The sequence below is a fragment of the Lampetra fluviatilis genome, chromosome 57 (assembly GCF_964198595.1).
Source record: "Lampetra fluviatilis chromosome 57, kcLamFluv1.1, whole genome shotgun sequence".
Taxonomy (NCBI): Eukaryota; Metazoa; Chordata; class Hyperoartia; order Petromyzontiformes; family Petromyzontidae; genus Lampetra; species Lampetra fluviatilis.
This window is the reverse complement of record NC_136331.1, coordinates 6064969-6089234: the sequence shown is the minus strand read 5'-3', so window position 1 is coordinate 6089234 and position 24266 is coordinate 6064969. Positions and strand designations below refer to the sequence as shown.

At 50.4% G+C, this 24266-nt stretch overlaps 1 protein-coding gene across 1 annotated transcript; it reads left to right on the top strand.

Moving 5' to 3' along the window:
- The first annotated feature begins 8013 nt into the window (after window positions 1–8013).
- On the top strand, window positions 8014–20032 carry LOC144950283 (sulfotransferase 6B1-like). Its single transcript, XM_078880358.1, has 8 exons — window positions 8014–8592; window positions 9753–9877; window positions 11386–11472; window positions 12215–12341; window positions 12703–12797; window positions 13620–13776; window positions 14319–14442; window positions 18614–20032. Exons 1-7 carry the CDS (start codon window positions 8379–8381, stop codon window positions 14429–14431), a joined length of 918 nt encoding a protein of 305 aa, XP_078736484.1. The 5' UTR covers window positions 8014–8378; the 3' UTR covers window positions 14432–14442; window positions 18614–20032.
- The last annotated feature ends 4234 nt before the right edge of the window (window positions 20033–24266 follow it).

The following is a 24266-nucleotide window of genomic DNA, read 5'->3' as shown; positions in this document are numbered from 1 at the left end:
GCCCGTAAGATTGGCAGTTGACCAGCATTGTTTCAAGCAAGCCTCACTCTTGCTGATGAGACGTTGCATGTCAAAACCGGCCCAGAGACGGTATTAACACATTACTGCGGAGGGAGCTGGTAGGAACGTTGGGTTGCTCGGTCAATGGCCAGGATCAACGGCGGCGTGGTGTATTCCGCAAATATGCCCGACTGTGAGGGTGGGCACAAGCCGGCGTAAGTAGGTTAAACGTTGAGTTTTATAAGGGCACCACGGGGTGACCAGCTCCTCCCCACCCAGCCCCTTCCTGCACGACGGACGGACACAATAATCCCCTGTGGGCTGGTGTAACCAGGAGGTTCCTACCAGTAAAAGTACTGCTATATAAAGCATTCCGTGAATGCCATGTGGCTGATTGGTTGTGTCAAACATTGTTTATTTTTAACGTCGAGACGGATATGAGCAGGAGACTTTGCCCCTTTAGTCAGTTAATTAGACAAGAGCGAGTGGCTTTGCTAAATCTGGCAATCATTCAAATCCCCGAATCGTCGCTGCAAGGCTGCGTTATAGATTCTCATCGCGTTACTGGCCGAGTTCGTGCAGCTATCCAGTCGCCAGTGATCGTTGAGACAGGCAGGATTCGTCGTAACTGCGGGTAAAATTAAGCTTCACACCCCCCCACCCCCTTACCAGACATGCACCCTCTGTAGATTCCACTTTTTTTTCCTCTTCTTGGTTCTTTCGGTAAAGTCACGTAGAAGGGAAATAATAAAAATAAAACAATAAAATAATTCTCACGACGTTTCGGCCACAACGCAAGCAGCCGTCCTCAGGTGAAGAATGAAACACCACCAAGCTTGGGGCGTATATTTAAGCTGGGTTGGAGAGGGGAAGAAGAGCGCCTTGACAACATAATTTGCATATCAAGAAAAAATTAGCATATTTATGGCAAATGCGTAGGAGGTGGGCGGGGGGGGTTTATTATTTGTATTATTTCCCTTCTACGTGACTTTACCGAAAGAACCAAGAAGATGAATCCCTGCAGTCACGAAAGCTTTAAATCGAAGATTCCTATTGCACCGCCACGGCAACCAAACAGCCGCCTCAAACCAACCTCGGCAGTGGCTTTACTTGGGAGACCCAAGCCAATGTGGCCCAGTAGCACCCCCCCCCCCCCCCGTATCTCAGCCGCCTCCGTTAATGGTCAACGCACTTCGACACAAAATTCCCTCCCGGGTGAAAGCAGGCAACAGCTCGTAAAAGAAAAAGACAGCTCGTGAACGCTTGCCCCCCGTGCCCCTTATCGCGCGTCCTCTCGTTTGACCTTCACGTCTTAGTTCAGTTAGGCAAGATTGGGTGGTTACAGCTAAAACAAATATACGAGTAACCATTAATAACACTGGTCTAACACACTTTTTCTGGCATAAGGTATTCCAACGGTTTTAATGTAATTTTGGGGTGCTGATTCCAAATCTGGCATCAGTTTTTGTCTATCACATCAGGTTTTTGAGTTATCAAATATTGCATTTTCAATCAAAACTGCAGAAGAACAATATAAAATAAATGTGGATATCTACATAAAATTATATTATAAACACTATCCTAAAAATACAGCACCATATTTTAACACGAAAGCAGTCACTGACTCGCAACAACTTGCAATCATAAGTGACAGAGTTAATTTTGGGTAAAATCAATGAAAATGGGGTATGCCGATAGCATAAAATGAGATGTGATAGAGCAAATCTGATATCAGATTTGGAATCGGCACCCTGAAATTAGTCTAAAACAGCTGCAAAAGTCCAGGCCAGAAATATATATTTTTTGTTGACCAGTATAATGGACCTAAACCAGAAACGCCTTCTTCTTTGTTCTTTCGGTAAAGTAATAAAATAATAAAAATAAAACATAATAAAATAATTCTCGCGACGTTTCGGCCACAACGCAAGCAGCCGTCCTCAGGTGGAGAACAGGTCTGTCGAGGAGACAGAGTCTGTTTTAGTTTTATTATTTTATTATTTCAATTCTACGTGACTTTACCGAAAGAACCAAGAAGATGAATCCCTGCAGTCACGAAAGCTTTAAATCGAAACAGAAACGCCTTGCTACTGAATCTCGACTTTTTTCAGGAGGGTTCTGCATTTTAATATCTGGCCAGTTCCTTATTAAAGAATAACTTTTTTTTTGCTGCTGCCGTTGTTGCTGCTGCTGTTGCGTGCGGCATGAAATGTGTAGGACCCAGAGCAATGAATGTGAATCGGTACGATAATACTCGTGCACACGTGTAGTGGCTTATTTGACGACGAAGAAGGTTGATGGAGGCAACACGTATTTATTACAGGCAACTTCAATTACAGCACAGTAGCGACCCTGACACTCGAAGAGGTAACAGCCTCTCTACCCGTTCTATCGGGGGAAGTGTTCCCCAGCTAACGCCCCACGTGAACTCGCTACTTCCCCTACCCTAGACCTCCCTCCCGAGGAGGCTAGCGAACCTGGCCCAGCTTCGTCACAGGTTCCGACCACCAGCCACACAAGAAGTCCGGCCCTTAGAAGGACATCGGCCCTCGCGGCTCTGGGGTCACACCACTGGCTTGCTCTGCCCGGCCCTCAAAAGGGCAGCGGGTCAGAAGAGAGCCAGGGTCTAACTCTTTGGTTCTTTCGGTAAAGTGACGTATAAAGAGAAAATAATAAATTAGATACTAGCATACGACTTTTCGATTGCAACACAAGCAATCATCAGGTATAAATGAAATAGAAACACAAATCTAGTATACTTAGAAATGTAATACAACAGAGAGTCGGATAACATAACAGTCAACACCCTACCTGGTTGATTACGTTCTTCCTGAGAATGCTAAATTTGAGAGAGAGATACAACACAGAGCCAGAGACATATAGACAGACATATAAGCAGACACAGATATCACAGAGATACATAGAGAGAGACACATACATAGGCACACAGAAAAACCACGCCTCTGTGTCGAGGCCTTAAATAGAGAGAGGGGGGTGGAGAGAGAGGGAGGGGTTAGAGAAATTAGCATGTCAATGAGTGGTAAGGTGCAAAAGCTTGAAAAAAGAGGAGCCAGCTAGCTGGCCTTCAGTCTTCACTGGTTCTTCATCTTGGCTTGATAGAACTGCCTCTGCGCTCCGGGTCCCACCTTTTATACGATTTCCCACCGAGGGGCGGGTTTCTGTGGGATCACACAGGCCCCCCCAGCCCCCTCCCCTGAGGAGGCCCTGGGCGTATATCATCACAACCGCCCAGAACATGTTTGTACCGCTTCCCACAGAGGGGCTGGTTTCTGTGGGATCACACGCGTCACACAGCCGCCTTCCCTTAGGAAGCCTGGCCAGAGATGACACGATCACCCTGCACCGGTAAGTATTGTAAGTCGGCCGGTTTGGCGTGTGTGTGCACATCAATACCACCACCACCACCATCACACAGGTAAGACTCCGCCAGAGGGACACTTCTCATATCTGCAACGAGTGCATCTTTTGCCACCAAGAAAATCCACCGCTTGCTTTGACATAACCCTAACCACTGCCCAACAACAAACAACAAGCCACACAAACGAACCCACTGCAGCCCTGTGCAAAGCAACGAGCTCCCAAAGCCCTCCAACTTCGCGATGACTTTGCAATAAAACTGGCATTTAAAGGCGACCTGTGCTGCAACGAGCTCTCAAAGCCCTCCACGCTACACGATGACATTGCAAAAAAACTGCCCGGTCAAGGCAAAGGTGACGCCGTGACGGGTCGCGAGGCGAAGTTCCTATTGCATCACGTCTCTCGTTACCTGGACGAGATCAAAACTTCGTCCAATGGCTGATGGAGCTTTCAGACGTCAGGCGCCACCTTTGTGCAAATTGTCTTGCCCCAAACAGTCCGTTAGGAGCTACTCCGTCGGTCGGATTTTTAGGGCTCGTCTGAAAACCACGTGAATTGTCTCATGCGTGTCCGTTTATTTTTGCTTATTAGTTTGAGTATGAAGGGTTTTTATTCTTACGGGATTGTGTTGTTAAAGCGCCGTGACGCCTTGTGTGGATGGCGCTGTATACGCACACAGCTGAGTTTTACTTTGCTATGTTTTAGACAATTCATTACCACACCGACGACAATTGCCGAACATGAGTTACCAAGAATATAAAAGGAGAACAAGCAAAAGGTGCTACCTGAACAACACATCCCAATAGCTGACAACAATTGTGTTGACATCGCTTGGAGACAATTAAAAACAACAAAAACGTCAAAGGGACCGGCATCAGTGTATCCAGCTGATCTCCGATTCCCATACTGCACGCAGCACCCTGCCGTTATCACAGCTGCTGTGGTTTTTGAAAGTTTGGCTGGCTGACTGCCTGACTGGCTGGGACGAACGGAACGGCCACGTTCGTAACGCGTTCGCGTTGCTCGTTATCACTAAATAGGCCCCCTCGCAATACGTAAGGCGAGCCGCAGAGAGAGAGAGCGTCCAATATCCGAATTGCTCTCACCTCTCAACGCTGCCGTGCAGCAGCTGTTCACACATTTCCCAATGGCGTGGCTGTGATTTCAGAGCGATTGCTTCAGCCGGGCCAGGTGACGCAAGACTTTGGCAAACTCCATCTCACATTTCCCCCCTCCCTCCTTCCTGCCGAGCCATGTATTATAACTGGAGGGGGGGAGGCACGACACAGTCAATGTTCAACAAACTCTCAAAGTCTTCTTGGTTCTTTCGGTAAAGTCACGTAGAATGGAAATAATAAATAATAAATAAAACATAATAAAATAATTCTCACGACGTTTCGGCCACAACGCAAGCAGCCGTCCTCAGACGCTGTCTCCCCGACAGACCTGGTCTTCACCTGAGGACGGCTGCTTGCGTTGTGGCCGAAACGTCGTGAGAATTATTTTATTATGTTTTATTTTTATTATTTTATTATGTTTTAATTTTATTATTTTATTATTTCCCTTCTACGTGACTTTACCGAAAGAACCAAGAAGATGAATCCCTGCAGTCACGAAAGCTTAAAATCGAAATTTAAACTCTCAAAGCTTTACACAACACGGTAAACAAATGTTAAACGCGAAACAGATCGATAATGCTATCGTGTGCGTGTGTGTATGTTGAACTCATTTCGCACTGTACCCAGCCAACCGTGCTAATATGAGGTGCTCGACTCACCACCTTTGAGTTAAACAAAAACCAGGACACATCACTTGTACTGAAGAATATATCACTACCATATGGAGGGGGGGGGGGGGATTACAATTATATTCTTGGTTCTTTCGGTAAAGTCACGTAGAAGGGAAATAATAAAATAATAAAAATATTAAACAATACAATTCTCACGACGTTTCGACTGCATCACAAGCAATCATCATCAGGTGGTGCTGACGTTAAGAAAAAACCGCCACTTTTTTCAAATGTTCGTGCTGTGGATTTCACACCTGATGATGATTGCTTGTGTTGCAGTCGAAACGTCGTGATAATTTTTATTGTTTAATATTTTTATTATTTTATTATTTCCCTTCTACGTGACTTTACCGAAAGAACCAACAATAGGAATCCCTGCAGTCACGAAAGCTTTAAATCGAAATTTGATGGCTCATTATTATTGTTACTATGAAATTGTCAATAAACGGGGACTTTTTCACGTCACCGGGCACAACACTGACACTGTCTGACAAACTTCCCCGGGCAGTGGCCTGCTTCACTCAACAAAGAGGACGATCCTGGGAAATCCGGGACAAAGTGGCAACGCCAACTCAAAACCCCCCTCCTGTGTCACGTGATGCAACGCTCATTGCTGAATTGTAATTCATGAGTGCAGCACCACCACCACCACCCTACTACCTCTACCTCCTGCAAAAGGCTTGTCATCATCACACGCAGCTTGCGAAATTGTCGGCGATGGTGCAGCAGATGGAGTCTGTGTTTGTGTGTCGGATTACGGCATGTTTTGCATCTGACAAGTCAATGACTTGGTTTAACGCCTCGTGGTAGTAGAGCTTTCGCCACCAGTATCCACAAGAGAGAGGTTTTTTTAGGGTTGTTAGATCGCGTAAAATATAAATGCATCTTCTTGGTTCTTTCGGTAAAGTCACGTAGAAGGGAAATAATAGAAGGAGAAAAAAAAAATCTACATTAAATAATTCTCACGTTTCGGCCACAACGCAACGAGCCGTCCTCAGGTGAAGAACAGGTCTGTCGGAAAGACAGCGTCTGAATGAATCCCTGCAGTCACGAAAGCTCTAAATCGAAATATAAATGTATCGTTAAATCCGCCGCAACCCGACACAGCCAATTGGCAAGATTTGTCACGTAGCCAAAACGTGCCGATTCGTTACGAGTTCAGCACACTGGCTGTGTGTTGGAGAGTAAACCCGCCACAACATTTACAATTCGAGTACCTAATAACGTGCTCGCCGGTAATTACAACGAGAAGAACAACAACAACAACAACCACCAGCATCATCAGGCGACAAGCCCGAGTTGAGGAGACACCCTCTTCCTGTAAAATAACAAAAGTTAAGAATTTTGATTTAAAGCTTTCGTGACTGCAGGGATTCATCTTCTTGGTGCTTTCGGTAAAGTCACGTAGAAGGAAAATAATAAAATAATAACAATAAAACAATAAAATAATTCTCACGACGTTTCTGCCTTCTCGACAGACCTGTTCTCCACCTGAAGACGGCTGCTTGCGTTGTGGCCGAAACGTCGTGAGAATTATTTTATTATGTTTTATTTTTATTATTTTCCTTCTACGTGACTTTACCGAAAGAACCAAGAAGGAAAAAGTTAAGAATTGAAGGATAACCGAGGCCTTCATTCCACACCCCAAGTCCCCGGCCTTGCCGTGACTGCCTGATCCTCATTCTGCCTACCTAACCCACTCTTTTTGTGTCAAGAGTTTAACTATAAAAAAAAAGCACTGTGCTCTTTGTAGCTATTTTTTGTATGGCAGAAGCGACCTGGCTGTCGAAAACGATTGGTCAACGAAGTGGCCTTTTCATCGTTTGTGGGGATTTATAGTAGATTCCAAATCATTTTCGAGACACTTACGTTGATTGTAAATTGTGGAGGGTAAAATAAAAACCCGGAGGACCCCAATAGAAATGCACGAGACCACGCGGAGAGAGAGAAAGAGACGCAAACTCCAAATTTACAACAGCCGTCGGCCTGGACTGAACCCACGACCTTTTGCATACCAGGTGAGGTAGATACGATCTCGCTTCAGCCCTCCCTCCCGACATCCCTGCCCCCCTTCCTCCACCCTCCCTCCATCATTCCATCAATCCATCCAATCATCCCTTCCTCTCTCCACCTATCCATCTCTCTCTAGCAAATGAAAAAATACAATTACTTTGCTATGCAAGTAAAAAAAATGTGTTTTAATATTTGTTTTATTATTTCATTTCGGGCCGGTTTTATAACATACTAGCGGGAAGTACCCGGCGTTGCCCAGGCGAAATATATATTTATAAACTTCTCTTAAAAACATTACATCTACATACACAGATACTAAGCTATTGTGAAAGGCCGGTGGGCCGTTTGTCCATTTCTCCACCAACAAATTCATAAGAGGCTTGCAGAAGTCCAAAAAAATTTCGATTTAAAGCTTTCGTGACTGCAGGGATTCATCTTCTTGGTTCTTTCGGTAAAGTCACGTAGAATGGAAATAATAAAATAATAAAAATAAAACAATCAGATAATTCTCACGACGTTTAGGCCACACCGCAACAGACCTGTTCTCCACCTGAGGACGGCTGCTTGCGTTGTGGCCGAAACGTCGTGAGAATTATTTTATTATGTTGTATTTTTATTATTTTATTATTTCCATTCTACGTGACTTTACCGAAAGAACCAAGAAGATGAAGTCCAAAAAGTTATAAAAAGTGGGTGGTGGGGGGGGTAAATAGGTGACCTAAAAGGTTGGCCCCGCACCAGCTTAATCCGGCACTGCCCCCCCACCATGGACCATGGTGATGATGCCACAATCAATAACCTCCCTGTGTCACCTTCTTGACACGTGCGCGCACTCCGGCATGCCGTGAGACACACACAGAGAGAGAGGGGAGGAGGAGCCAGAGTTGAGCAACGCCGATTGCCCTCCAGGCAGCTGACAGCATCCCTGACCCTCGCTTCCACAAGCCAGAAGCGAAGTCTCTGCCCACACTCCGTCGTCTCACTACTGTCTGCGAAGTCAGCTGCTGTTGTTGTTGTTGCTGCTGCTGCTGCTGTAGCTGCTGTTGCTGCTGCTGTTGTTGCTGCTGCTGCTGTAGCTGCTGCTGCTGCTGTAGCTGCTGTTGCTGCTGCTGTTGTTGCTGCTGCTGCTGTAGCTGCTGCTGCTGTTGCTGCTGCTGTAGCTGTTGTTGCTGTTGCTGCTGTTGCTGCTACTGCTGCTGCTATGGCTGCTCCAGACTTGGAAGTCAAGATGAGTGCCGTGATCGAGGCGTTCAACAACGTGATGGAGGAGTCGGAGAAGTTGCCCGAAGACAAGAAGCTGTCGTCGGTGGACGGGATCAAGTACCCGAGTTTGCTGCAGGCCGACACCCTGAAGCTGCTGCCCGGCTTCGTGGCGCGGCCAGACGACGTCCTGCTGGTCACCTATCCCAAGAGTGGTACGTGGGTGTCTGTCTGTGTCTGTGTGTCTGTGTGGGTGTCTGTGTGGGTGTGTGTGTCTGTGTGTGTGTCTGTGTGTGTGTCTGTGGGTGTCTGTGTGGGTGTCTGTGTGTGTGTCTGTGTGGGTGTCTGTGTGGGTGTCTGTGTGTCTGTGTGTGTCTGTGTGTGTGTCTGTGTGGGTGTCTGTGTGGGTGTCTGTGTGTGTCTCTGTGTGTCTGTGTGTGGGTGTTTGTGTGTGTGTGTCTGTGTGTGTCTGTGTGTGTCTGTGTGTGTTTGTGTGTGTGTGTCTGTGTGTCTTTATGGGTGTGGGACTGTGTGTCTGTGTGGGTCTCTATGTGTCTGTGTGTATGTGTGGGTCTCTATGTGCGTGTGTCTGTGTGGGTCTCTATGTGTGTATGTCTGTGTGGGTGTCTGTGTGTGTTTGTGTGTGTGTGAGTGTATGTGTGTCTCTATGGGTGTGTGACTGTGTGTCTGTGTAGGTCTCTATGTGTGTGTGTGTCTGTGTGGGTCTCTATGTGTGTGTGTCTGTGTGGGTCTCTATGTGCGTGTGTCTCTAGTGGGGAGCGGTAGTGTAGTGGTTAGCGCTACGCTGCGCTACGAACCTGGCGACCCGGGTTAGATTCCCACTCACGGCCAACACCAGTGACGATTTTCTGAACCAGTTATGGGCCTCCCCTAGGTCGACTCAACCTCAAATGAGCACCTTGTGCGGTGTGGAGTGAACATCGCCACTGGGGAGACAAAGGCGGTCGGGCGTGGTGCTGGCTACCCACCCCATAGTGTACCGTTCTGGCCTTCATAGGTGCTCGCTAACAGCACTTGCCCCTACAGTCCGTTAAGGCTATACGGGGGATCTTTGTCTCTGTCTTTTGTGTCCCTATGTGCCTTTGTGTCCGTGTGTGTGCCTGTGTGCTCGCAAACAGCACTTGCCCCAACAGTATGTTAATGCTATACAGGGGATCTTTGCCTTGTATGTGTGTGTCTGTGTGTGTCCTGGCGAAGAGCACTTGCCCCAGCAGTCTGTTGAGGCTATACGGGGGGGGGGGGGTTCTTTGTCTCTGTTCTCTGTTGCTGACTTCCTTGAATGCTGCTCGCTAACAGCACTTGCCCCAGCAGTTGTCTCGAGGCTATGCGGGGCACCTTTGTCTTTGCGACCCAGGCTGCAACTGGGTGTCGCGCCTGCTGCAGAACATGCTGTACATGGCTCATCCGGCCCTGGAGGAAGCGATGAAAGGACACGCTCACCTACCCCTCCTGGAGTTCGGGCCTCCAGGAAAGATCAAGGTGATGGAGGGGTCATGGAGGGGTGGCTAAGAGATGTTAACTACCTCGCCTGGTGTGCAGGAGGTCGTGGCTTCGATCCCGACCTTGACGCCTGCTGCTGTACATTTGGAGTTTGCGTGTCTCTCTCTCTCTCATCGTCATCACGGTGGCTAGGAGATGTTAACGACCTCGCCTGGTGTGCAGGAGGTCGTGGCTTCGATCCCGACCTTGACGCCTGCTGCTGTATATTTGGAGTTTGCGTCTCTCTTTCTCTCATCATCATCACGGTGGCTAGGAGATGTTAACTACCTCGCCTGGTGTGCAGGAGGTCGTTGCTTCGATCCCGACCTTGACGCCTACTGCTGCATATTTGGAGTTTGCGTGTCTCTCTCTCTCATCATCATCACGGTGGCTAGGAGATGTTAACTACCTCGCCTGGTCTGCAGGAGGTTGTGGCTTCGATCCCGACCTTGACGCCTGCTGCTGTATATTTGGAGTCTGCGTCTCTCTCCCCGTGGTCGCGTGGATTTTTCTCCGGGTCCTCCGGTTTTTCCCCTCCGCTGTTTAGAAACGACGTCACCACGTGTTCAGAGTGTGTGGCTGCTGCTAGACATTTCCACGTGATGATGGTGACGATTATTTGTGGCCAGGTCACTTGTGAAAGAGAGCGACGGAGTAGCTCATTGGGCCTTACCTGGTAACAACACAAATTGAATAAAGATAAGTAATATAAAAAATAAAACTTTCTTAAAAAGACGCTTTTATGAAATGTACTAGTAATGGCAAAACTCCACGACTCCAGGAAGTGGTGAGTGAGTGGGTGAGTGAGTGAACGAGTGGGTGAGTGAGTGTGTTGTTATGACTAGCAGAGTGGTGAGTGAGTGGGTGAGCGTGTGAGTGAGTGGGTGAGCGAGTGGGTGAGTGAGTGGGTGAGTGAGTGGGTGAACGAGTGGGTGAGTGAGTGTGTTGTTATGACTAGCAGAGTGGTGAGTGAGTGGGTGAGCGAGTGGGTGAGTGTGTTGTGACTAGCAGAGTGGTGAGTGAGTGGGTGAGCGTGTGAGTGAGTGAACGAGTGGGTGAGTGAGTGTGTTGTTATGACTAGCAGAGTGGTGAGTGAGTGAGCGAGTGGGTGAGTGTGTTGTGACTAGCAGAGTGGTGAGTGAGTGGGTGAGCGTGTGAGTGAGTGAGTGGGTGAGCGAGTGGGTGGGTGAACGAGTGGGTGGGTGAGTGTGTTGTTGTGACTAGCAGAGTGGTGAGTGAGTGGGTGAGCGTGTGAGTGGGTGGGTGAGCGAGTGGGTGGGTGAGCGAGTGAGTGGGTGGGTGGGCGAGTGAGTGGGTGGGTGAGTGGGTACATGGGTGGGTGGGTACGTGGGTGGGTGAGTGGGTGGGTGAGCGAGTAGGTGAGTGAGTGTGTTTTTGTGGCTAGCACAGTGGGCGAGAGAAACACACAGCAGATAAACAAACGGGCCAAACGATCTTGTGTGAAGCACGCGCGTGACCACGTGCCCCCCCCCCCCCGCTGCGAGCAGGACCTCGATGCGGCCCCCTCTCCTCGCCTCTTCGTCACTCATCTCTCCGATCTCGTCCCGAAGGGATTCTTCCAGTGCGGCTGCAAGGTGAGGGAGGCATGGGGGGGGGGGTGTCGCTTGCCATGTGACGATCCACTCGCGGCTGGCTACGTACTCCGCCAAAGAATTTCGACGTAAAAACACGTGCACGTGAATTATTATTCTTAGGTTTTTTATTTTGTATTTTATTTTTTACCTTCTACGTGACTTTACCGGAAAAAACCTAAGAATATGAATCCTTGCAGTCACGAAAGCTTCAAATCTAGAATAAACGTGGGTTATTCTTCTCCCTGGTCAGCGGGTCTGAGATGGTCACCACGAACCCCTGACCCCCTAACCACACGTCTCCCTCACCTCCCCCTGTGACAGCTCCTCGTCAGCGAGAGGTGAGCGCGCTGTTCTGACTCGCGATGAGCAGTTAGACCCTTTCGCACCGTACGTAGCCGACCTTGCTAATCGGAGGTCCACATGCACTTACGCAAACCTGTCAACCCCTTATCAGTGCCCACCTTATAACAGACCAATTCAGACCTTATTGCTCACCCCCGTGCCTCTTATAAATCTCAACGTTCATCCTGCAAAGTCCCATCGCAAGGGAGAAACGCAAACAAATTATACACATTTGTCTTTGCTCGTATTGAAACGGCTGTACGCCGTACGGACCTGTACAAGAATACGGGGTGAACCATATGGGTTGACAGGTATGCATACGTCTGTCTGTCTGCCTGCCTGCCTGCTTGTCTGTCCATCTGACCATCGGCTTGTCCGACTGCCGCCCCGCGTGGTCCAGGTGGTGCTCGTCTTTCGAGAGCCGAAGGACACGGCCGTGTCCTTCTACCACTTCTACAACAACAACCCGGGCCTGCCCTCTGTCGGCTCCTGGGAGGAATTCTTCCGCATGTTCATGGAGGGAGACGGTACGTGTCCCCTGTGTGTGTGTGTGTCTCCGCGTGTCCCTGTGTCTGTGTGTGTGTCCCTGTGCGTCCCTGTGTCTCCATGCGTCCCCGTGCCGCTGTGTGTCTCTGTGTCTGTCTCTGCGTGTTCCTGCGTCTCCCCATGTGTCCCCGCGTCTGCGTGTTTCTGTGTGTCTCCATGTGTCCCCGTGCCGCTGTGTGTCTCTGTGTCTCTGCGTGTTTCATATTCCTTCGCCTCCCGATGCGGTCCTGATGGTCCCTCCATGTCCGCTTGTGTCCCCGTGTGTCCCCCCGTTTTCCCGTCGTATCTCCATATGCCCCCATGTGCCCCCCCCCCCCTCATGTCCCCGTGTCCCCCCCTCAGTGGCTTGGGGTTCCTACTTTGACCACGTCAAGTTCTGGAGCAAATGCTGGGAGGACAAGAACATCCTGACGTCAACCTATGAGGAGCTCAAGGCGGTGAGTGACCCCGTGACCCCGTGACCCCCTGGAGTAATGAGGACCCCGTAGCACGATGATCTCGTGACGTCACAACTAAGTGGCCACGTGGGCTCACGAACCAGTGACGGCGTGGACTCGTAAATAAAAACCCAGTGCAAATATAACGGCAGACAGAGGTTCCGTGAAAATCTAGGCACAGGTGCAAGTAGGCTGTATATTTTAACAGTGGCAATAACGCACGCGAATCGTGATGTAAACAGTCCAAACGTGTGAACAGGAGGCGTTGAGAATAAAGTCAGGTACAAGTAAAAGATAAGCTCCGTCCACCCGCTACGGCAGTGAGTGGTTCCCAACCACTCTTGCTCTTAGATTTTTCGGTAAAGTCACCATGTAGGTAAAAAATGTATAAAAATTTATAAAAATAAAACAATAAAAATCACGACGTTTCGGAGGCAACACAAGTCTCCGTCATCAGGTGGGATCGTCACAGCCAGATTTGCTGTATCAAGTGAGGCAGGGATTCCAAGATGCAAGTTCTTAAATACAAGTTAAGGGGGAGAGGGGGGCTTATCACAATGTCGTAGCCAATGAATGGAACGTATTGGGAGGGGGGGCGGGGCTAAAAGAGAGCACAAGGTGTAAGTAGACGTCGACGTGGACATGTTTGTGCGCAAGCCCCTGTTGGTGCACATGATGACGTATTGGAAGGGGGGGGGCTAAAAGAGAGGACCACTCTGTCCGCCGTCCAAGACCACCGTGTGTCGTGCTGCCGCGGTCTGTGCAGGCCACGTGGTGACCGTGGGGGAGCGGCATGTTCATCGTCCCCTTTGGTGTGTCCAGGACCTGCCGGGGGAGCTTCAGAAGATGTCCACCTTCCTGGGGCTGGGTCTGTCCGGGGAGCAGATCTCCACCGTGGCCGTCAACGGCACCTTCAGCGCCATGAAGGCCAAAGCCGAGGCTGACAATCTCAAGTTCGGCAAGGTGGTGTTCCGCAAAGGTGGGTGGCCTGCACCCCCTCCCCTCCCTCCCTACCTCCGCGTGCGCGGTGACGCAGTGGCAACACTCACGCCTCACGGTGAGAATGGACGCGCTTCGATGTGTGCCTCGGTCACCTCCTCTCACTTGACGTTCGTATTTTCTCTCTCACTTGATCTTCGTATTTTCTCTCTCACTTCACGTTCGTATATTATCTCTCTCCGCGCTCTGCATGGGTTCTCTCCGGGGTTCCACAGCTCTCTTCTGTCGCTTAAAAATGCACGATGTAAATTTTTGTGTGACTCACAGTGGCCGTGTCATGTGGCTCACAATGGCCGTGTCATGTGACTCACAATGGCCGTGTCATGTGACTCACAATGGTTGCGTCATGTGACTCACAATGGCCGTGTCATGTGACTCACAATGGCCGTGTCATGTGACTCACAATGGCCGTGTCATGTGACTCACAATGGCCGTGTCATGTGACTCACAATGGCCGTGTCATGTGACTCACAATGGCCGCATCGTGTGGCTCACAATGGCCGTGTCGTGTCCGGCACGCAGGGGAGGTGGGCGATTGGAATAATCATTTCAACGAGGAGCAGCGCGTGGAGCTGGAAGCAAAGTACGTGGAGACCCTCGGGGGTACGTCCCTGGCTACCCGACTCAACTACTAGACGACTACCAGGTGAGAGGACTCAACTACTAAACATGAGGTCTCAACTTCCAGATAAGAGGTCTCAATTACAAACAAGAGAGGTCTCAATTGCCGGACAAAAAGGACACAGGGGGAGACAAGGAGACACACACAGGGGGAGACATGGAGACACACACAGGGGGAGAGACATGGAGAGACACACAGGGGGAGAGACATGGGGACACACACAGGGAGAGAGACATGGAGAGACACACAGGGAGACACACACACAGGGGGAGAGCCATGGAGAGATACACAGGGGGAGAGACATGGAGAGACACACACAGGGAGAGAGACATGGAGACACACACAGGGAGAGAGACATGGAGAGACACACACAGGGAGAGAGACATGGAGAGACACACACAGGGGGAGAGACATGGAGACACACACAGGGAGAGAGACATGGAGAGACACACACAGGGGGAGAGACATGGAGACACACACAGGGAGAGAGACATGGAGAGACACACAGGGAGAGAGACATGGAGAGACACACACAGGGAGAGAGACATGGAGACACACACAGGGAGAGAGACATGGAGAGACATGGGGAAACACTTCTTGCTGAGCAGCGACCCCGTGATCACGTCCAGTAGTTGCGTGTGGCCGCTCCCCGTGGTTCGCTGTAAACTCCGGATTGGAGTTCTCCTCCTGGCACGGAGCACGGAGCGAGCAGAGAGGCAGGCGTCGACTTGTTGTGTTTCTACCCAAAAGCAGCTCCGCTCCGTGCATTCCTGTGGATCTGCTCCGGGTTTTTAGTGAGTCGCCCGCTTCCCCAAGGTCAGGTCACGAATCGGTCTACATTGGGGCCATCGCAGGGAACATTGCACGTGTGTGCGTGTGTCTGTGTGTGTGTGTCTGTGTGCGTTAGTGTGTGTGTTGGGGAGGGAGCGGTGGCGCAATGGTTAGCGCGCTGCGCTATGAACCCAGCGACACGAGATCGATTCCCGCTCACGGCCAACACCCAGTGACGATTGTCTGAACCGGTCCTGGGCCTCCCCTAGGTCGACTCAGCCTCAAATGAGTACCTGGTACGGTGTGTAAACATCGCCACTAGGGAGACAAAGGCGGTCGGGCGTTGTGTTGACCACCTACCCCCTCGTGTACCGTTCCGGCCTTCATAGGTGCTCGCTAACAGCACTTGCCCCTAACAGTCTGTTAAGGCTATACGGGGGATCGTTGTTGGAGGGGGGAGCGGTGGCGCAGTGGTTAGCGCTACGCTGCGCTACGAACCCGGCCACCCGAGTTCGAACCCCGCTCACGGCCACCAACAACACCGGTGACGATTATCTGACCCGGTCCTGGGCATCCCCCTAGGTCGACTCAGCCTCAAATGGGTACCTGGTGCGGTGTGTACTGTGTAGTGAACATCGCCACTGGGGAGACAAAGGCGGCCGGGCGTGGTGTTGGGCACCCACCCCCCCCCCCCCCTTGTGCCGTACCGGCCTTCATAGGTGCCACTCGCTAACAGCACTTGGCCCAACAATCTGTTGATGTTATACGGGGAGTCTTTGTCTTTCTGTATTGGTCGTTGGGGTGGGCGGCCTTATCGATCGTAATCGAACCAAAGTACTGCCTTGGCAAAGAGTTCATCTGGTCGTGTGCCGAGCGTGTGTCAACACACAAAGGCAAAAGATCTCCGTGTAGCCTTGAGCGGCAGTTGGGGCAAGTGCTGTTTTTCGTGAGTGACCTAATCGGGGCGTGGGTGGCTGGGTGGACAACGCCTCGCCCGGCCGCCTTTGTCTCTCCAGTGGCGATGTTTACACACCACACCAGGTACTCATTTGAGGCTGAGTCGACTCAGGGGGAGGCCTGGAACCGTTTCAAATAATCGCAGCTGGTTTTAGGTCCAGAGCGTGAATGAGCCAAGTGCGCCAACCACTGCGCCACCGCTCCCCCGTGTGTGAACACGTGCGTGGAACAAAGACATACACGTTCACGTGTGTGGGAAGAAAGACAAAGATGCCTCCTTATAGCCTCTACAAAGTGTTGGGGCAAGTGCTGTTAGCGAGTAGCACCTACGAAGGCCGGTACGGCACAAGGGGGGGGGGTGGGTGGCCAGCACCACGCCCGACCGCCTTTGTCTCCCTAGTGGCAATTTTACACACCGCACCAGGTACTCATTTGAGGCTGAATTGACTTAGGGAGGCCCAGAACCGGTTCAGATAATCGTCATTGGTGTTGGCTGTGAGCGGGAATCGAACCCGTGTCGCCGGGTTCATAGCGCAGCGCGCTAACCGCTACACTACCGCTCCCCACTACACACGCGCGCGCGTGTGTGTGTGTGTGTGCGTGTGTATGTTGTGTGTGTAGTGCGGATTGCGTAAAACTTCAGTGACCTCTCAACTGCCACATTTCAACACAGGACTGCAGAATCACTCGGCAGATGTCACGACTGCCCGAGTGCCGTTGAAGACCACAGCTCGATAGGAAGGAATGAATCGGCGTTATGAATGAGGAAATGAAGGAGGGTTAGGTAACTGCCTGCATATTTGCCACGTTCATTGTTTTGTTTTTCAACCCCGGGTGAGAATTTAGGGGATCCAAGGATGAGAGTCCACACCTGTAAACCCCTTATTACTATACACTACACTATACACTACACTATACACTACTATACACTACTATACACTACACTATACACTACTACACTATACACTACACTATACACTACACTACATACCCCTTATCAGTGCCCTTACCTTATTACAGCTCAACTCAGACCTTACTGGTCACCCCGTGCATTATAAACCTCAACGTTCATCCTACAAAGTTGTTTTACAAGGGAGAAACACAAACAAATAGACGCTAATTTTGTTTTTGCCTCTATTGAAACGGCTGTACGCCGTGTGGACTTGAACACTGAATTTCCCTGTACAAGAAGAACCCGGGGTTTAAACCGCACGGGTTGACAGCTTCGAGAGTTCTAGATTTGAAGCTTTCGTGACTGCAAGGATTAATATTCTTAGGTTTTTCCGGTAAAGTCACGTAGGTAAAAAATTTTAAATTAAAATTAATAAAAGTAAAATAAAAATTAAATAAAAATCACGACGTTTCGGAGGCAACACAAGCTTCCGTCTTCAGGTGGAACCGTCACAGCACGATAGCTGTATCAAGTGACGTCGTGATTTAAATTTTATTTTTATTTTACTTTAATTAATTTTAATTGTTTTACCTACGTGACTTTACCGAAACAACCTAAGAATATGAAGCTTTGAGAGCTCCATTCATTGTGACGGATGTGATGAGACTCTCATACCAACATTGGCAAAAGTAAAAAAAGCAGAACAGATCGGGAAGGGCAAGGGAGCGAACAGGAATCGCCGCCCCCCCCCCCCCCAAAAAAACACAACTGCGTGGGTCACGTGACAAATCGAACACCTTACACGGACACAATGCGACGTGGTTTCACGCGGTTGCTTCGAACTGTTGCTGGCGTTGTTGCTAATCCAGGGATTCGGCAACCTGCGGTTCATAGAGGTCCCTTGCGGTGACTCTTTGGTTGCCCCCCACCTTCACTAGAGGCCGATCGAAATTCGGTTTCGGTTTCGGCGACGAAAATTGGCAAATGGCCTCTTTCGGCATAGTTTCGGTTTCAGCCGAAAGTACATTTTTTACTTTCGGTTTCAGTCGAAAGTCAATTTTGAACTTTCGGTTTTAGCCAAAAGTCCATTTTTAACTTTCGGTTTTGGCCGAAAGTAAATGTGTAACTTTTGTTTTACTTTCGGTTTCGGCCGAAAGTCAATTTTAAATTTTATGTTTCGGCCGAAAGCACATTTTTTACTTTCACTTTCGGCCGAAAGTCAATTTTTAACTTTCGATTTACTTTCGGTTTCGCCCGAAACCAGAAATTCCGTTTCGGTCGGCCTCTAATTTCCACCCCGCCACCCTTTGCGGGCAGCCGTTTGAAAAAGAACCTTAAATCTTAAAACGTAATTTCACGTAAAGAGAATTGATTAAATGTGGTAGGGAGTGGGCTCACTGTGGAATGTCTCGCTAGTGACAACAACATTGTACAACTGTGGCAAACTCTCTAAGTGGGGACAAAACTAAATAAAGAGACGCAAGTTTCTTCCATCAATTATTTAGTTAAAATAAGCCGGAACGTGTTGTTCTCGTTGTTGTCATCTGCTGTATACCCGCTGTTGTGTTTGTGTAGATCCGCGTGCGATGGGGCAAAAATGAAAAAAACCACGACAAATGGCCCTGCTGCTGCTGCTGCTTCTTCAACCTTCAAATATCGCCGACTCCTGTGCTGGTCGGATGGGATGGTCCAACTAGGATGAGATAGTCCACTCACTCAGATGGGATGATCCACTCAGATGGGATAGTTCACTAAACTGGGATGGCCCACTCACTCGGATGGGATGATAGTTCACTCAGATGGGATGGTCCACTCACTCAGATGGGATGGTCCACTCAGATGAGATGATCCACTCAGATGGGATAATTCACTCAGATGGGATGATCCACTCAGATGGGATGATCCACTCAGATGGGATGGTCCACTCAGATGGGATAGTTCACTAAACTGGGATGGCCCACTCACTCGGATGGGATGATAGTTCACTCAGATGGGATGGTCCACTCACTCAGATGGGATGGTCCACTCAGATGAGATGATCCACTCAGATGGGATAATTCACTCAGATGGATGATCCACTCAGATGGGATGATCCACTCAGATGGGATGGTCCACTCAGATGGGATAGTTCACTAAACTGGGATGGCCCACTCACTCAGATGGGATAGTTCACTCAGATGGGATGGCCTACTCACTCAGATGGGATGGTCCACTCACTCAGATGGGATGATCCACTCAGATGGGATGGTCCACTCAGATGGGATAGTTCACTAAACTGGGATGGCCAACTCACTCAGATGGGATAGTTCACTCAGATGGGATGGCCCACTCACTCAGATGGGATGGTCCACTCACTCAGATGGGATGATCCACTCAGATGGGATGGTCCACTCAGATGGGATAGTTCACTAAACTGGGATGGCCCACTCACTCATATGGGATAGTTCACTCAGATGGGATGGCCCACTCACTCAGATGGGATGGTCCACTCACTCAGATGGGATGATCCACTCAGAGGGATAGTTCACTAAACTGGCATGGTCCACTCACTCAGATGGGATGGTCCACTCAGATGGGATAGTTCACTAAACTGGGATGGCCCACTCACTCAGATGGGATAGTTCACTCAGATGGGATGGCCCACTCACTCAGATGGGATGGTCCACTCACTCAGATGGGATGATCCACTCAGATGGGATGGTTCACTAGGATGAGATGGTCCACTCACTCAGATGGGATGGTCCACTCAGATGGGATGATCCACTCAGATGGGATGGTTCACTCAGATGAGATGATCCACTCACTCGGATGAGATGGTCCACTCACTCGGATGAGATGATCCACTCACTCGGATGGTATGGTCCACTCCCAGCCTGATCGTAGCGCGACAGCAAAGTCGAGTTCACGTCGGTCGGCACCCCAAACGAGATTCATTCACCTCCAGGGATATTTCCACGTGAGATATATTTTAAAAAATACAATTAAAACAATTCTAATTAAATCCTGAGTACCGTGCGTGCATTTGGTGTGCAGAGAAAGAGAGTGGGGAGAGAGTGTGGGGAGAGAGTGTGGGGAGAGTGGGGAGAGAGGGGAGAGAGTGGGGAGAGAGGGGAGAGAGTGTGGGGAGAGCGTGATGAGAGTGGGGAGAGTGTGGGGAGAGCGTGATGAGGGTGGGGAGAGAGTGTGGGGAGAGGGTGTGGGGAGAGAGCGTGTGTTTAGAGAAAGTGGTGAGAGAGCGTGGGGAGATAGTGGAGTTCAAAGGCTCTGCCACGGATACGTTATTTGACTCTCAATTTAGGAGCTTTCGTGACTGCAGGAATTATTCTTTGGTTCTTTTCGGTTAAGTCACGTCTAAAAATAAAATAATAAATTAAAATAACATATTACGACGTTTCGATTGCAACACAAGCAATCATCATCAGGCATAAAAGAAATAGCAACAAAAATCTAACTAGAAAACTATAGACAGACATACAAGCAGACAGACATCACAACGGCACACAGAGAGAGGACACACATCGGCACAAAGAGAGGGGTTGTCTCTATGACGGTCCCTTAAATATAGAGAGGGGGGGCGAGAACGGAGAGAGGGAGGGGGCAGAGAGAATTAGCATATCAATGAGTGTACGGCAACGTACTGCTGCTGCTGCAAGTAAGATGACAATGTGGAACGCGCACGCAAAATTGAAAACTAGGAGACAGGAACACGAAAATTAAATAACCCAGCAAAATATCGAAATGTGATGTAATACAACACAGAGAGTCGGTTAACACACAATTAACGCATAGTCTGGTTGATTACGTGTTTCAAAATTTGCTAAGTTAGAATTTTAAGTGTGAAAATTCCAAAGAGAGGACACAGGCAGAGAGAACAAATAGCCAGAAAGAAAAAGGATAAGCTCAAAACTTCCCCGTAGAAGTGGTTCAATCTCAATTTAGGAGCTTTCGTGACTGCAGGAATTATTATTTGGTTCTTTTCGGTTGTGTGTTAACCGACTCTCTGTGTTGTATTACATCACATTTCGATATTTTGCTGGGTTATTTAATTTTCGTGTGCCTGTCTCCTAGTTTTCAATTTTGCGTGCGCGTTCCACATTGTCATCTTACTTGCAGCAGCAGCAGTACGTTGGCGTACACTCATTGATATGCTAATTCTCTCTGCCCCCTCCCTCTCTCCGTTCTCGCCCCCCCTCTCTATATTTAAGGGACCGTCATAGAGACAACCCCTTTCTTTGTGCCGATGTGTGTCCTCTCTCTGTGTGCCGTTGTGATGTCTGTCTGCTTGTATGTCTGTCTATAGTTTTCTAGTTAGATTTTTTGTTGCTATTTCTTTTATACCTGATGATGATTGCTTGTGTTGCAATCGAAACGTCGTAATATGTTATTTTAATTTATTATTTTATTTTTAGACGTGACTTAACCGAAAAGAACCAAAGAACGTTATTTGACTATTAATCGCGTGAAATTTCCATAATCGCCGTGGCCTAAGCACATCACTGCAGCTCATTGTGCCCAGGGATACAAAGGGGGCTGTGTCCCCCCCCCCCCGAACTCCGCGGGGGAGAGAGGGGAGAGAGGGGAGAGAGTGTGGGGAGAGCGTGATGAGAGTGGGGAGAGTGTGGGGAGAGCGTGATGAGGGTGGGGAGAGAGTGTGGGGAGAGGGTGTGGGGAGAGAGCGTGGTGAGTGTGGGCAGAGAGCGTGTGTTTAGAGAAAGTGGTTAGAGAGCGTGGTGAGAGAGCGTGGGGAGATAGTGGAGTTCAAAGGCTCTGCCACGGATACGTTATTTGACTATTAATCGCGTGAAATTTCCATAATCGCCGTGGCCTAAGCACATCACTGCAGCTCATTGTGCCCAGGGATACAAAGGGGGCTGTGTCCCCCCCCCCCGAACTCCGCGGCCACGAGACACCGTGAAGAGCAAAAACAAAAATCCGGACCCAAAGCGACTGGGCACGGAGCTGAGTAGCAACGAGGGAGGAGGAGGAGGAGAGGGACATCGTTTGAGAGCAGAGATACCCTCACCTAGCACTCTCCCCCCTGACCCACTAGCCAACCCAGACACTATGGGAGGGGGGGGGAGCGGTGGTGCAGTGGTTTGCGCATCATTGTGTTTGACCCGCGCCGTGCGCGTGAACCCGGCCACGGTTCACATCACTGGCGATCGTGAGAGGCTCTCCCCCCACCTCCACCCCACCCCCCCGCCACGGCCAAAATCCCCTCCCATCTCTCCCGACCCACACCAGGCGTCGTGGTGAAGTATGGTCACGCGTATGGCCGGGTCACGTGGGGTCGCGTGCGAAGCGGAGGTCACGTGGAGTCACGTGTGAAGCGGAGGTCACGTGGAGTCGCGTGCGAAGGGGAGGTCACGTGGGGACGCGTGGGAAGGGGAGGTCACGTGGAGTCACGTGTCAAGGGGAGGTCACGTGGAGTCCCGTGCGAAGCGGAGGTCACGTGGAGTCCCGTGCGAAGCGGAGGTCACGTGGGGTCTCGTGCGAAGGGGAGGTCACGTGGAGTCGCGTGCGAACCGAAGGTCACGTGGAGTCGCGTGCGAAGAGGTCACGTGGAGTCGCGTGCGAAGCGGAGGTCACGTGGAGTCACGTGGCAGGGGGAGGTCACGTGGAGTCGCGTGCCAAGGGGAGGTCACGTGGAGTCGCGTGCGAAGGGGAGGTCACGTGGAGTCGCGTGTGAATGGGAGGTCACGTGGAGTCGCGTGCCAAGGGGAGGTCACGTGGAGTCGCGTGCCAAGGGGAGGTCACGTGGAGTCGCGTGGGAAGGGGGAGGTCACGTGGAGTCGCGTGTGAATGGGAGGTCACGTGGAGTCGCGTGTGAATGGGAGGTCACGTGGAGTCGCGTGCCAAGGGGAGGTCACGTGGAGTCGCGTGCGAAGGGGAGGTCACGTGGAGTCGCGTGGGAAGGGGAGGTCACGTGGAGTCGCGTGTGAAAGGGAAGTCACGTGGAATCGCGTGTGAATGGGAGGTCACGTGGAGTCCCGTGGCAGGGGGAGGTCACGTGGAGTCGCGTGCGAAGAGGTCACGTGGAGTCGCGTGTGAAGGGGAGGTCACGTGGAGTCGCGTGGCAGGGGGAGGTCACGTGGAGTCGCGTGCGAACCGGAGGTCACGTGGAGTCGCGTGCGAACCGGAGGTCACGTGGAGTCGCGTGCGAACCGGAGGTCACGTGGAGTCGCGTGCGAAGGGGTCGCGTGCGATGGGGGGTCGGGTGGAGTTGCGTGCGAAGGGGTCGCGTGCGAGCGACCGAGACGCATAGACACGCACACACTGTACACCCTACACGCACATTACACACTCACACACACACTACACTCACATTACACACACTACACACACTACACACACTACACTCACATTAAACCACACACACATTACACATACTACACACACCACACACACACTACACACACATTACACACTCACACACACTACACACACACTACACACACATTACACACTCACACACACTACACACACCCTACACACACACTACACACACCACACACACACTACACACACTCACACTACACACGCCACACACACTACACACACCACACTACACACACACACTACACACACACTACACACACCACACACACACTACACACACTCACACTACACTCACACCACACACACAACACACACCACACACACGACACTCACTACACAGTCCCCCCCTATCGCGTTAACACTTGGAGAAAGTGCCTTCGTAAGCAGCACCTATGAAGGCCGGCACGGCACACCACGCCTGGCCGCCTTTGTCTCCCCAGTTGCGATGGTTACACACCGCACCAGGTACTCATTTTAGGCTGAGTAGACCTAGGGGAGGCCCATGACCGGTTCAGATATTCGCAATCACTGGGTGTTGGTGGCCGTGAGCGGGAATCGAACTCGGTCGCCGGATTCGTAGCGCAGCGTAGCGCTACCAAAGACAAAGTTCCCCCATATAGCCTTAACATACTGTTGGGGCAAGTGCTGTTAGCGAGCACCTATGAAGGCCGGCACGGCACACGAGGGGGTGGGTGGCCAGCACCACGCCCGGCCGCCTTTGTCTCCCCAGTGGCGATGTTTGCACACCGCACCGGGTACTCATTTGAGGCTGAGTCGACCTAGGGGAGGCCCAGGACCGGTTCAGATGATCGTCACTGGGTGTTGGCCGTGAGCGTGAATCGAACGCGGGCCACCGGGTTCTTAGCGCAGCGTAGCGCTAACCACTACA